General features: G+C 35.1%; 1 protein-coding gene across 3 annotated transcripts in view; it reads right to left on the minus strand.

Annotated features, from left to right (window-relative positions):
* pld1a (phospholipase D1a) overlaps nt 1–11,430 on the minus strand; it is a 51,332-nt gene that overhangs the window by 10,146 nt on the left and 29,756 nt on the right. For all 3 annotated transcript variants that reach the window (XM_024272779.2, XM_024272771.2, XM_024272787.2), the window contains 7 exons: nt 8,902–8,983; nt 8,574–8,684; nt 5,600–5,785; nt 3,950–4,133; nt 3,740–3,868; nt 1,907–2,025; nt 1,486–1,599 (listed from right to left, as the gene is read on the minus strand). In XM_024272779.2, coding sequence (XP_024128547.1) covers nt 1,486–1,599; nt 1,907–2,025; nt 3,740–3,868; nt 3,950–4,133; nt 5,600–5,785; nt 8,574–8,684; nt 8,902–8,983 — 925 coding nt within the window. The remainder of the gene's footprint in view (nt 1–1,485; nt 1,600–1,906; nt 2,026–3,739; nt 3,869–3,949; nt 4,134–5,599; nt 5,786–8,573; nt 8,685–8,901; nt 8,984–11,430) is intronic.

The following is an 11,430-nucleotide window of genomic DNA, read 5'->3' on the forward strand; positions in this document are numbered from 1 at the left end:
TTTATTTCTGTTTCCGTATGTGTTTTTTTTACATGTAAAAACTCAAATTCTTTGTGAACTTTGAAAGCCAAAACAATATGGGTTTCAATACGTTCTGCATGTTCATTCCTGCTTGTACTTAATACCTTTTATGCTTTTTTTAATTTTATGCAATTTTTCAAGAAATTCTTTGAGCACTTTCTGCAAATAAAGCAAGTCTGGTATCAAAATATTCAGCATGTTCAGGACAGTTGTACTTTTGCTATTCATAAATTTTATGCGACTTTTTTCAAGAACTTCTTCAATTCCCTGTGCACTTTAAAACCTACAATGCAAAAAGTTAAACATTGGATTCATTAACAAAAGCTTTGCAATTCGTTACATTTAAATATATTTGTTTTTTATCAAATTATGTTTTTACGTTGAGTAAACCATCTGCTCAAAATATTAATTTGATGAAAACGAATCATTTTAAATGTAACACACCACAGAAGATGTGTTAATTCATCCAACGTTTCACCTTTTACAGTGTTTGCAATATCTGTATTAAAACGTTTAGCACGTTTAGAACTTTTTTTGTTATAGACGAATTTTGCAATTTTTTCTAATTTTACGCGATTTTTGCGATTTTTCAAGAAATTCCTTGTGGATTTTGAAACCTATGCAAGTTTGGTATCAAAACGTTCAGTATGTTCAGGTCATTATTCAGAAAATAAAGTAAATTGCTTTAGCCTCCTCAGCTATAAGCATTCACACTAGAATTGTCACAGGTAATGGAACTTTTTTAGTTTGATTTGATTTAGGTTTATTTAGGTTTTTAATGACAAAATACTTTTTAAATTTGACCAAATCTCCATTTAAAATCTCCAAGTTAAACTTCATTCTAATTAAATCTTCAATTTTATAATTTTTATTGATTGAACAGCTATGTTAGGGAGTATCTGCTCACTTTTTCTCAAATTTCAGTAGAAATCAGTCCTTTTTTTTCCATATAAAGGTTTTTGTGACCAAACTGTGATTTTATTAACCACATAATTCCGAACGTTCTTTATCAGAAACTCAGGATGAGTCTTGGACTTTCAACTATCAGCTTTACCACAAACCTGTTTTGCTTTTTTTGTTTTTTTTAAAGGTCAGAACTTCGGTCAGACATGTTTCAAATGTAAACAGAGCGGACAGACCTGCCTGGGAGAAGTTGCCTAACAGCAACAAAAAGACAATCAGACATTTACGAAACACACGTGTGGAAAAAAACAGGGCAAAGAAAGGGGTATTTTCTCTTTCAGAAAATCAAGTTTGGTTGTCTGTTTCAGTTGGAAACTTGTTGCAGTTACGTAACTCTTTGGCTGGCGTGGACTCCTAACATTTGCTCTCTTGTTTGCTTCCAGAGATTGATACATGTAGAAAAGTAGGAGTGCGAGCTCCGCGCAGTTCTTCTTTCTTTTTCTCATGCTCGTTTATAATTCGTCAATAAACCTCAGATTTTATGTCCACATGTTTTCTTACCTGCACTTTGGCGTTCACACTCCCCGGGACCTGGTATTTGTGCTCATTGGCGGTGGAGTGAGATTTGGGCAGCAGGAACGGGTAAGACAGAGAGCGGTACTTTGGCTTCATAATCTATGAGAGGAGGAAAATGTGGGCAGAGACGGTAAATTTAGAGTTAGGGAGAGGCGTATTGGAAGTGAAAGCAACACCAAGAGGAGAGAAGAAAACTTAGCTGAAAGAAAACATGAAGATTTAACTGCTTTTCACTTCAGATTTAGACAGGTTTCAGACTTTAATAAATACATTTACTCGCTCTGACTTGTAGTTAAACGTATTTTCACTTATTTGCAGTCAAATGAAGCCACAAAAAAACTTCTGATTAAAACACGTAAACCTCATTGTTTAAATGAAACGCTTGTTAGTAAGGACATTTTCCTGCCTTGGTGAAATTCCAGCGCTGGATAAAATGCCTGGCCACATCCCGAGCAGCTCGGCCGTGAACCACGGAGGCGATGTCATGCCAAGGCATTCTGGGAGTGGTGTACCTGTCGATAAAGTCTGCAAAGATGAAAGCATAAAAAAAATAACAATCAATAAACTCAAAGATTCAAAACTTGAAGGATTTTAGAAAAGTGAAAAATGAAAGTTTCAAATAACGTTGGTGGAGGTTTGTTGTGAATCTCCATAAAGGTAAATAATAGAAATGGTCATATAATACATTGTGATTGCAATTTAGAACATTTTGATCTCAAAGCTGTGACTTTTGCTTGGAAAATGGTGGCAAAAAAAAAAAAATCACTTAATAAATTTTAAATGATTAAGGACCCATTTATTTAATAATTTAAGGGTGTCTATATTTATTTCAAATCGTCTCATTTAGTTTGTCCGCTAATGACCAGTTCAGTCTGATTATAAATTAACCGAGACCACATCGAAAGATGGGTCTGAAAGCGCTTTCGGGTCCTGAACTAGGGTCCGCCGGCGTTAGACTGAAAGACCAGACTGAAACTTTGTTCCTGATTGTCAGGGTAAAAAAACTCTGGTTCAGTTTAAGAGAGCAGAAATATGAACTAGATATATATCATTGCCTACGATAATGCTAGTGTAAATGCTGTAAGCTGAATTCAGCTGCTAAAGAAGCTGAAGATGGTGAAATTGATAGCTGAAAATGCTGAAGCTGATAGCTAAAAACGCTGAAGTTGATAGCTAAAAAACGCTGAAGCTAAAAGCTGAAATGGCTGAAACTGATAGTTGAAAACGCTGAAGCTGATCGCTAAAAAGGCTAAAGTTAAAAGCTGAAAACAATTAAGCTGATAGCTGAAAACGCTGAAGCTGATAGATAAAAACGCTGAAGTTGATAGCTGAAAAACGCTGAAGCTAAAAGCTGAAATGGCTGAAACTGATAGTTTAAAACCCTGAAACTGATAGCCGAGAATGCTGAAGCTGATAACTAAAAACGCTACAGTTAAAAGCTGAAAACAATGAAGCTGATAGTTGAAAACGATGAAGCTGATAGCTGAAAACCCTGAAACTGATAGCTGAAAACGCTGAAACTGATGGCTGAAAACGCTGAAGCTAAAAGCTGAAAATGCTGAAGTTCATTGCTGACAACGTTGAAGCTGATAGCCAGATAAAATATTAGAAAACTGCCAAATTAGTTTAAAAGAAAAAAACATAGGTTAGCCGAAAAAGCTTGCATGCTGTTGGCAAAAAATAGGTAAACTTTAAAATGGCCAAAGCCTAAATTAGCCAAAACAATTAGCATGTAGCAGAAATATTAGCCAAACTCCAAAATGGGCTAAAAAATCTTAGTAAATACCAAAACTGTCCAAAAAGTTAGCATAATGCCAATTTTTAAATCTTTAAAACAGTAACTTTTTAACATAATTATGAATAATAAAAAGGCAGGAATATTATTCCAGAATAAATCAACCTAAACCTTAAATAACTTTCCTTTTAGTGGCCAATAGAAGTTCAGTCGTTTGTGTTTATGATATGAAGGATCCCATCTTTCTCTGTAATTGTGTTCTCCCACACTAATAGTCTAACCAGGAAGTAGTAAGAATTTACTTATTTTCCCTAAAACTGCTTCTACATTTTAGCATAATTGAATTAGAAAAACTTGAATATAAGACTCCTTTAGGCCATATGAAGTTCTAAGTTACTTCCACATGTGGTGGAGGACTTCTTTATGATCACATAAACTCAAACCAAAAGGGTGTACTTTTTCCCCCGCAGGATTTTATTTAGAGCGTGTGTTTGTATACCGGACCATCAAAAGGTTTCTCCAGCTGGATCCAGTCCTTGTAGACGAAGTTGCAGTAGTCTTTTCCGTGCCAGAATCGGGTGTTGCCCTGCAGCTCTCCAACACCAGTTTTAAGGCTTCCCACAGAAGCACTCCCTAAAAAGACACACAAATATGTCGCTTTCACCTGCGGGGTTGTGCGTGTCGTTTTTTCCTGCAGAAACTGCTTTCACTCACCTGCACTGTCGACACTGCTGACACTGTCCACGTGCTGCAGAGTGTGCTTCTGCAGGTGTCTGTACAGGCTGAAGCGGGCGATCCGGTTGCGTCCGACTCCCTTCAGCTTCGGCGGGTCTGTGGGATCTGCAGGCGGCTTGCCTTGACCGTTAGTCTGAGAGACTCCATCGGGGGGGAGCAGTCCCTAATCAGAAGAAAAAGATTATTTTTTTAATTTTTTAAACAGCAAAATATCAATCTTAATTTGAATCTCACAATAATCTCTCTGTTAAATCAGTAAATTGGCTTTTTTCAAATGTAAAATGTGTCCAATTATTAGTGCTTAACTGTTGCACTTCATTCATTAGTTTAATCTAAGGGTCTCCAAACTTTTTTTACTTCTCTGATGTTTGGTCTGGTCAGGTTTTACTCTAAAAGATAAAGTTTAACAATAAAAACATTATAAAAACAACTAAAACATTTTATAAAAATTACAATTTTATACCATAAAACCATAAAATTACCAAAATAATTAAACAAAAACACACAAAAAAAAGTCGTGTCTCCGATATGTGAATGTGGGTCGATTCTGACCCGCGGGTCGTTGTTTTGGGAGTCCTGGCTTAACCTGCAGGAGTTCATTTTTAGCACCAACTTTTTTTTTCCATTTCGGTTTCATGTGTGCGAACTGCAAATAGTTCTTTAAGCTTTCAATATTTTTTTTAAACGTTCCTCATGCTTTTGGAATGACTGGTGATCTGGAAAATAACTTTTTTTGGAAAAGATAACCGAACTGAAAAGTTTTTAATGGCACAATTCCATTTTGTGGCTTTCATAAATTAAATTCCAATTTTTTTTTTAAATATTTAAAATAAGTTAGATTGATTTCTTCAGATTGAACTGTTTAATTATTCATTTTCAGAGAATAAAGAGTGACGTAATTATTGATTGATTACTCATGATGTCAAAACGTACGCACTACAATGATAACATGTTCAATGTTAATATTTACATGTCATTTTAAATAATTGGCTTAATTCTACATGTTTCTTTTCAATCCTTACTCCCCCCTCTAACATCACCCTTTCTTCTTTTTTCTGTCTGGTCTGACAAAAATAAATAAAGTTTAGTCTGAATTACAAAAGAGGTTTATTCAAATAAACACCTTCTGTGTCAGAAGGTTCATAATTCCCCTTTTGTAATGAAAAAAAGAGACCTTGTGTGTTTGCTTGGCTTTTGGACAGGACAACTTACAAAAAAATAAAGATAGAAATACAAAAATAGTGACAATCTTTGTGCCTTTTTTAAATGTGGTAGAAAATCTAGCTCAGATTTCACTGTTGAACATCTGTTACGGATTTCCTGAAGCCTATATTTAGTCAGTAAATGCAAAAAGAAGTTTATAGACGAATAATAAAAATGTTTGCAAGGATGAAAAACTGGTATGATTGAAGTGCAGTGGAGCAGAAGCATCTGCACTAAACCCATAATTTATGCGCACACACTACTGCAGGGTGTCACTTCATTACAAGAAGTGCTATTTACTCATTTCTCCATCTCAGTTATGTCTCACAGAAATTTTTTCCTTTTCCGCTCAGTCTTTTTTTTTTCATCAGTCAGACAAAACCCACTTTCATTCCTTGTAAAGTTATTTCAGGAAGCGATTCAAACCTGCTCCAAGGCAACAGAGCGTGTCACGCTGCCGACATCCGTCAACCGATGCTCTCCGTCGTCCCAGCGACCGTACGCCAGGTCGATCCCACCCACAAAGGCCACTGATTGGTCGATGACCACGATTTTCTCGTGGTGTGCCCACAGATAGACGGAGGAGGAGACGTGGTCTGGATGGCGCATCACCTAGATCAGAAAAGCAGAATATGACGCATAGCATGCATTAAATGTGATATCGTAAGTGTTGTATTTTTGAACATTTGGACACTGTAGAAAACTGTAAATGGAATAATATTCCAGATTCAGTGAGATTATGACTAAATATTGAAATGCACTGTCATAATAGAAGTCACTGAATACATTATATTGAATCATTTTCAGCATTGTGACATTTCTAATGCCTGTTAGTCCAATTAGGAGTACACCCATTCCAATGAAAATTGTATTTTTAACATTTTTCTGATGATGGAGGACAAATATAAAGAAAATTAAGCTTAAAATAGCATTTCCTTATTCAAATCAAGCATATGTAAGATGGTCATTTAAAATAAAGAGCGTAATTGTGATGTACAAAATACGCTGGGCAGGCCACAAATTCTAAATTTTCATTATTTGAGCGAGCATCCCAGCCAGCAAGGTCAGGTGGGCCCCATTAAGTGGGCAGAAATTGTGGGCCCCAATTTGGTTTCTTAAAGCTATTTTTCAGCTTTTTAAAGAGTTTCCAGGTGTTAGGACAGTTTCTGATCAATCAATAGTTCCCTGAAATTAGAAGTCGAGGGTCTGCTTTGATTATCACCTGAACGTATGACTAAAGTCTGGATTGGAACCACTTTAGGGAGAAGAAATGCTGTAGCAGAAAATGTGACAAATCAAACTTGAAAAGTTTGAAAAGTTTAGATGTCTGAGTTCAGAGCCTGCAGTCATTGTGCAAGACGGGGTTAGGAACATGATGCAGATTCGGGCAGTGAAGTTCAATGAGGTGTGAAGATAAACGGCATGAAATAGCCTAAGTGTTGTTGCTTTATGGGCCAAATTTAGAGGCTGTAATGTGAAAGGCATTCTACTTAGAAAAGAGACATTACACGCTTTAGAAGAAGCTGAGTGGCAAACTGAGTCAGATATGAACTTAATGTGTTGTCCAAGACAGAGAAGAGTAGAAAGGAATAAAATATCTCAGCACCAAGCCTTAGTCTTAGTGATGCAAACTAATCCACTTATGAAATCTTGAAAAAATGTTCACTAACTTGTATACAAGCGTCTTGGATGGCTGAAAAAGACATTTAAAGAGTCAAAGTTTCTGGGTTTTCATTGTACTGAAAGGTGTCGTGAAGTCGACAAAGAGAGAACAAAGTTTTTGCAGCAGCTTAAGATGCCTTGAAGCTGACTTTAATACAAACTAAAAAACTTGGATTACCTGGGATAATGCTAGTGCGAATGCTTTCTGCTGAGAGTAGTTGCTGAAGCTTTTAGTTGAAAATAGTGACTCAATTTACTTTAATTGCTGAAAGGATGTGCTAAAAACGCAAAACTATTCACAAAATTTACAAAAAGACTGGAAATATTGTTAAAGAACTATGAAATAGTGCTAATACATGCCTACTTTGCAAAAATATTTAGTGTGTTGCCCAAATATGAGCTAAACTCAAAATCAGCCACAAAACCTTAGTAGATGCTAAACTAGGCAACAAAAAAGCTAGCTTGTTGCTTGAATAATAGCTAAACTTCAAAATTGCCTAAAATTCCACAGTAAACTAAATTAGTAAGAAAAAAAAACAAAAGGCAGCCTGTTGTTAAAATAGAAGCTAAAATCTGAATTAGCCTAAAAAGCCCCATTAAAAACGATAGCATGTTGCTAAATATTTGCTAAACTCCAAATTAGCCATAGAAACCTTAGTTGGTGCCAAATTAGCCAAAAAAGCTAGTTTGTTGCTTAAATACTAGCTAAACTCCAAAATAGCCGAAAATTTCTCTGTAAGCTAAATTAGTAATACGTTAGCCTATTGCTAAAATAGAAGCTAAAATCTGAATTAGCCTAAAAAGCCTCATTATCAAATTAGTCAAAAATGATAGCATGTTGCTAAATATTTGCTAAACTCCAAATTAGCATTACATAACTTAGTTGATGCCAAATTAGCCAAAAAAGCTAGTTTGTTGCTTAAATACTAGCTAAAATAGTCCAAAAATTCCTCAATAAACTACATTAGTCAAAACGTTAACCTGTTGCTAAAATATTAGCTAAAGTCTAAATTAGCCTATAAAATCCTCTGTAGATAACAAATTAGCCAAAGACGTTAGCATGTTGCTAAAATATTAACTAAAATCCAAATTAGCATTAAAGACCTTAGTTGGTGCCAAATTAGCCAACAAGGCTAGTTTGTTGCTTAAATACTAGCTAAACTCCAAAATAGCGTAAAATTTCTCTGTAAGCTAAATTAGTAATACGTTAGCCTATTGCTAAAATAGATGCTAAACTCTAAAATAGACTTAAAAAAAACAGTAACAAATTAAAACGTTAGCAATTTGATAAAATATTAGGAAAACTCCAAAAAAAAATTTTTATTTCTATAAAAGATTAAAAGATAGCCCATGAATATATTTAAAGCTTGTTGCTAATCTACTTACATTTTTTAAATTTGAAGACTTTCTCAATATTTCAAAAACCATGAAGTTTATAAATACCAAAAATATAAGCACTAATGTCCTGAACAAGATGAACGTTTCAATACCAAGATTGCTCAAATCGCTGAAAGTGTGATTGAGGTTACATGTGTCAAAAACATTTGGAAAGGAACAGGAGAATCACTATAGTGTAAATGCTCACTAAGCTTTCACACAAATAAGCTTCAATAAACCACAACAGAAAAATTAGGGGCGACCAAATGGTATTTCCTAGCTTCTAATTGTATTTCTAAAAGATTTGCATTCATGCAGGTAAAAGATCAAGAGCTCCAATGGGAAGACAGAAAAGCGCTACCTTGATGTTGGGGTGTAGATGCATGAGTGTCCTTTTGCTGTAGCCAGAATTGATGCCCAAGGCGAGCTCCACCTCCTTATACAGCATCACAAAGATTCGGACTCCTTGTTGCTGAGGAAAAAAACAAAGTTAAAACATTACATTTAATTTTGTCTGTTGAGTAGTTTTAAATAAATTATGAAGAGGTGCGTAGATGAGGCCATAAACATTTGACTGAGCCACTCACACCATACATACCCGCCGCTTACAGAACACAATGTGTTCATTAGCAGTGAGCATTCTGGCCAACAGGTCATTCGACCCAAATAGACCGGGGCTGCCAACTTACTGCTTTGCGTTTGAGGATAAAATCAAGCCGCCATCTGTTGCCCTCCACCACAGGTCTTTTCAGGAAAATCTCTGGGCTCAGCCTAGAAAATAAAATGGCAACGTTCACAAGAAGCAGCAAATTAATACAATTTCTAAGATAAATTAGCAAGTTAACGCTCGTCGTTGAATAAACAAACAGCAAGACTGGCTCATACGCTTCAGACTGAGACCATAACCATAACGAGTATTGCCTTGCTAAAATGGAATTACAAGCACATTAAACAGCTGCACATGCTGCTTAGTGGGAGCAAAAACGGTGATACCTAAAATCACAGACATGAGATCTGAGACAGTAAATTTAATCACAATGCAATTCCCCTTAAAAGAACACCTTAGCATAAAAGCCTTTAAATACCAGAAAGTAGAGGACAGATGCAGGCAGATGTTGTAAAAAGCTTTTTGAGATACTTTGTGACATCTAAAAAATGCACTCCTGATTGGATTGAACCAAATTTTATAAAAGTCACAATCTGAGAAGATACACCCTGGCGCACACCCTGTTCCTGAAATAAAAGCTAAACTCTAAATTGGCCTCTAAAAAAATTGCAAAATATCAAATTAGTTAAAAAAAAAACGTTAGCATGTTGCTAAAATGTTAGCTAAACTCCAAGTTAGCACTAAAAACTTTAGTAGATGCCAAATTTGCCAAAAAAGCTAGCTTGTTGCTTAAACTAGCTAAACTCCAAAATTGCCTAAAATTAATCAGAAAGCTAATAAGTCAAACCGTTAGCCTGTTGCTAAAATATAAGCCAAACTGAAAATTAGCTTATAGAAACCCCAGTAGATAAAAAAAATTGCCAAAAAGGTTAGCATGTTGCTAAAATGTTAGCTAAACTCCCAAATAGCCTAAAATTTAACATTTCCTAAAATTCCCCAGTAGGCTAAAGCAGGCAAAAATATTAGCCTTTTCCTAAAAAGCTAAAATCTAAATTAGCCTACAAAAACCTCACAAGACAATAAATTACCCCAAAACATTAGCATGTTGCTAAAAATGTTAGCTAAACTCCAAATTAGCATTAAAAACCTTAGAAGATGCCAAATTAGCCAAAAAAGCTAGCTTGTTGCTTAAAACTAGCTACCAACTCTAAAATTGCCTAAAATTAATCAGAAAACTAATAAGTCAAACCGTTAGCCTGTTGCTAAAATATAAGCCAAACTCAAAATTAGCTTATAGAAACCCCAGTAGATAAAAATTTAGCCAAAAAGGTTAGTATGTTGCCCAAATATTAGCTAAACTCCCAAATAGCCTAAAATTCCTCAGTAAACTAAATTAGCCAAAAACATTAGCCTTTTCTCTGAAATAGAAGCTAAAATCTAAATTAGCCTAGAAAAACCTCACAACATATGAACTTAGCCAAAAAACTAGCATGTTGCGAAAATGTTAGCTAAACTCTAAATTTGCATTAAAAACCTTATAGATACCAAATTAGCCAAAAAAGCTAGCTTGTTGCTTAAAACTAGCTAAACTTTAACATTTTCTAAAATTCCTCAGTAGGCTAAATTAGTCAAAAGCTTTAACCTCTTGCTAAAATATAAGATAAACTCAAAATTAGCATTAAAAACCTTTGTAGATCCCAAATTAGCCAAAAAAGCCAACACATTGCTTAAATACTAGCTAAACTCTAAAACTGCCTAAAATTCTCCAGTAAACTAAATTAGTCAAAAATGTTAGCCTTTTCCTAAAACAATAGCTAAAATCTAAATTAGCATTAAAAACCTCGCAAGACAACAAATTACCCCAAAACATTAGCATGTCGCTAAAATGTTAGCTAAACTCCAAATTAGCAATAAAACCTTAGTAGATGCCAAATTAGCCAAAAAAGCTAGCTTGTTGCTTAACTAGCTAAACCCTAAAATTGCCTAAAATTCCTCAGTAGGCTAAATTAGCCAAAAACTTTAGCCTGTTGCTAAAATATAAGCTAAACTCAAAATTAGCCTATGAAAACCTTGCAAGACAATAAATTACCCAAAAACATTAGCATGTTGCTAAAATGTTAGCTAAACTCCAAATTAGCATTAAAACCTTAGTAGATGCCAAATTAGCCAAAAAAGCTAGCTTGTTGCTTAACTAGCTAAACCCTAAAATTGCCTAAAATTCCTCAGCAGACTAAATTAGCAAAAAACGTTAGCCTGTTGCTAAAATAGATGCTACTCTAAAATGGCCTTAAAAAACAGGAAGTGAAGACAGGAAGGAGACAAAAAGAGTCTGCGTAGACAGATACAGAATGTGTCTATTCCTGGAGTAAGACTGTAACTTAAGTCGGTCTAATCTTCTCGGGCTTTTGTAAGCCTTGACTTTTTAGGAATAGACATTGTATTGCGTCAGTGTAATTGCAACCAGAGTTGAGTGTTCACGTTATTCACAGACAGCAGATAAACCCTGTTATTATGTGCATAAGGTATACCATTACACTGTTTGGACAAACACAACCTCAGATAAATAAAGATGGAGATGTCTCAAGACGTCAGGCAGAAAACTTCCCAAAAA

Source organism: Oryzias melastigma, linkage group LG22 (assembly GCF_002922805.2).
Source record: "Oryzias melastigma strain HK-1 linkage group LG22, ASM292280v2, whole genome shotgun sequence".
NCBI lineage: Eukaryota > Metazoa > Chordata > Actinopteri > Beloniformes > Adrianichthyidae > Oryzias > Oryzias melastigma.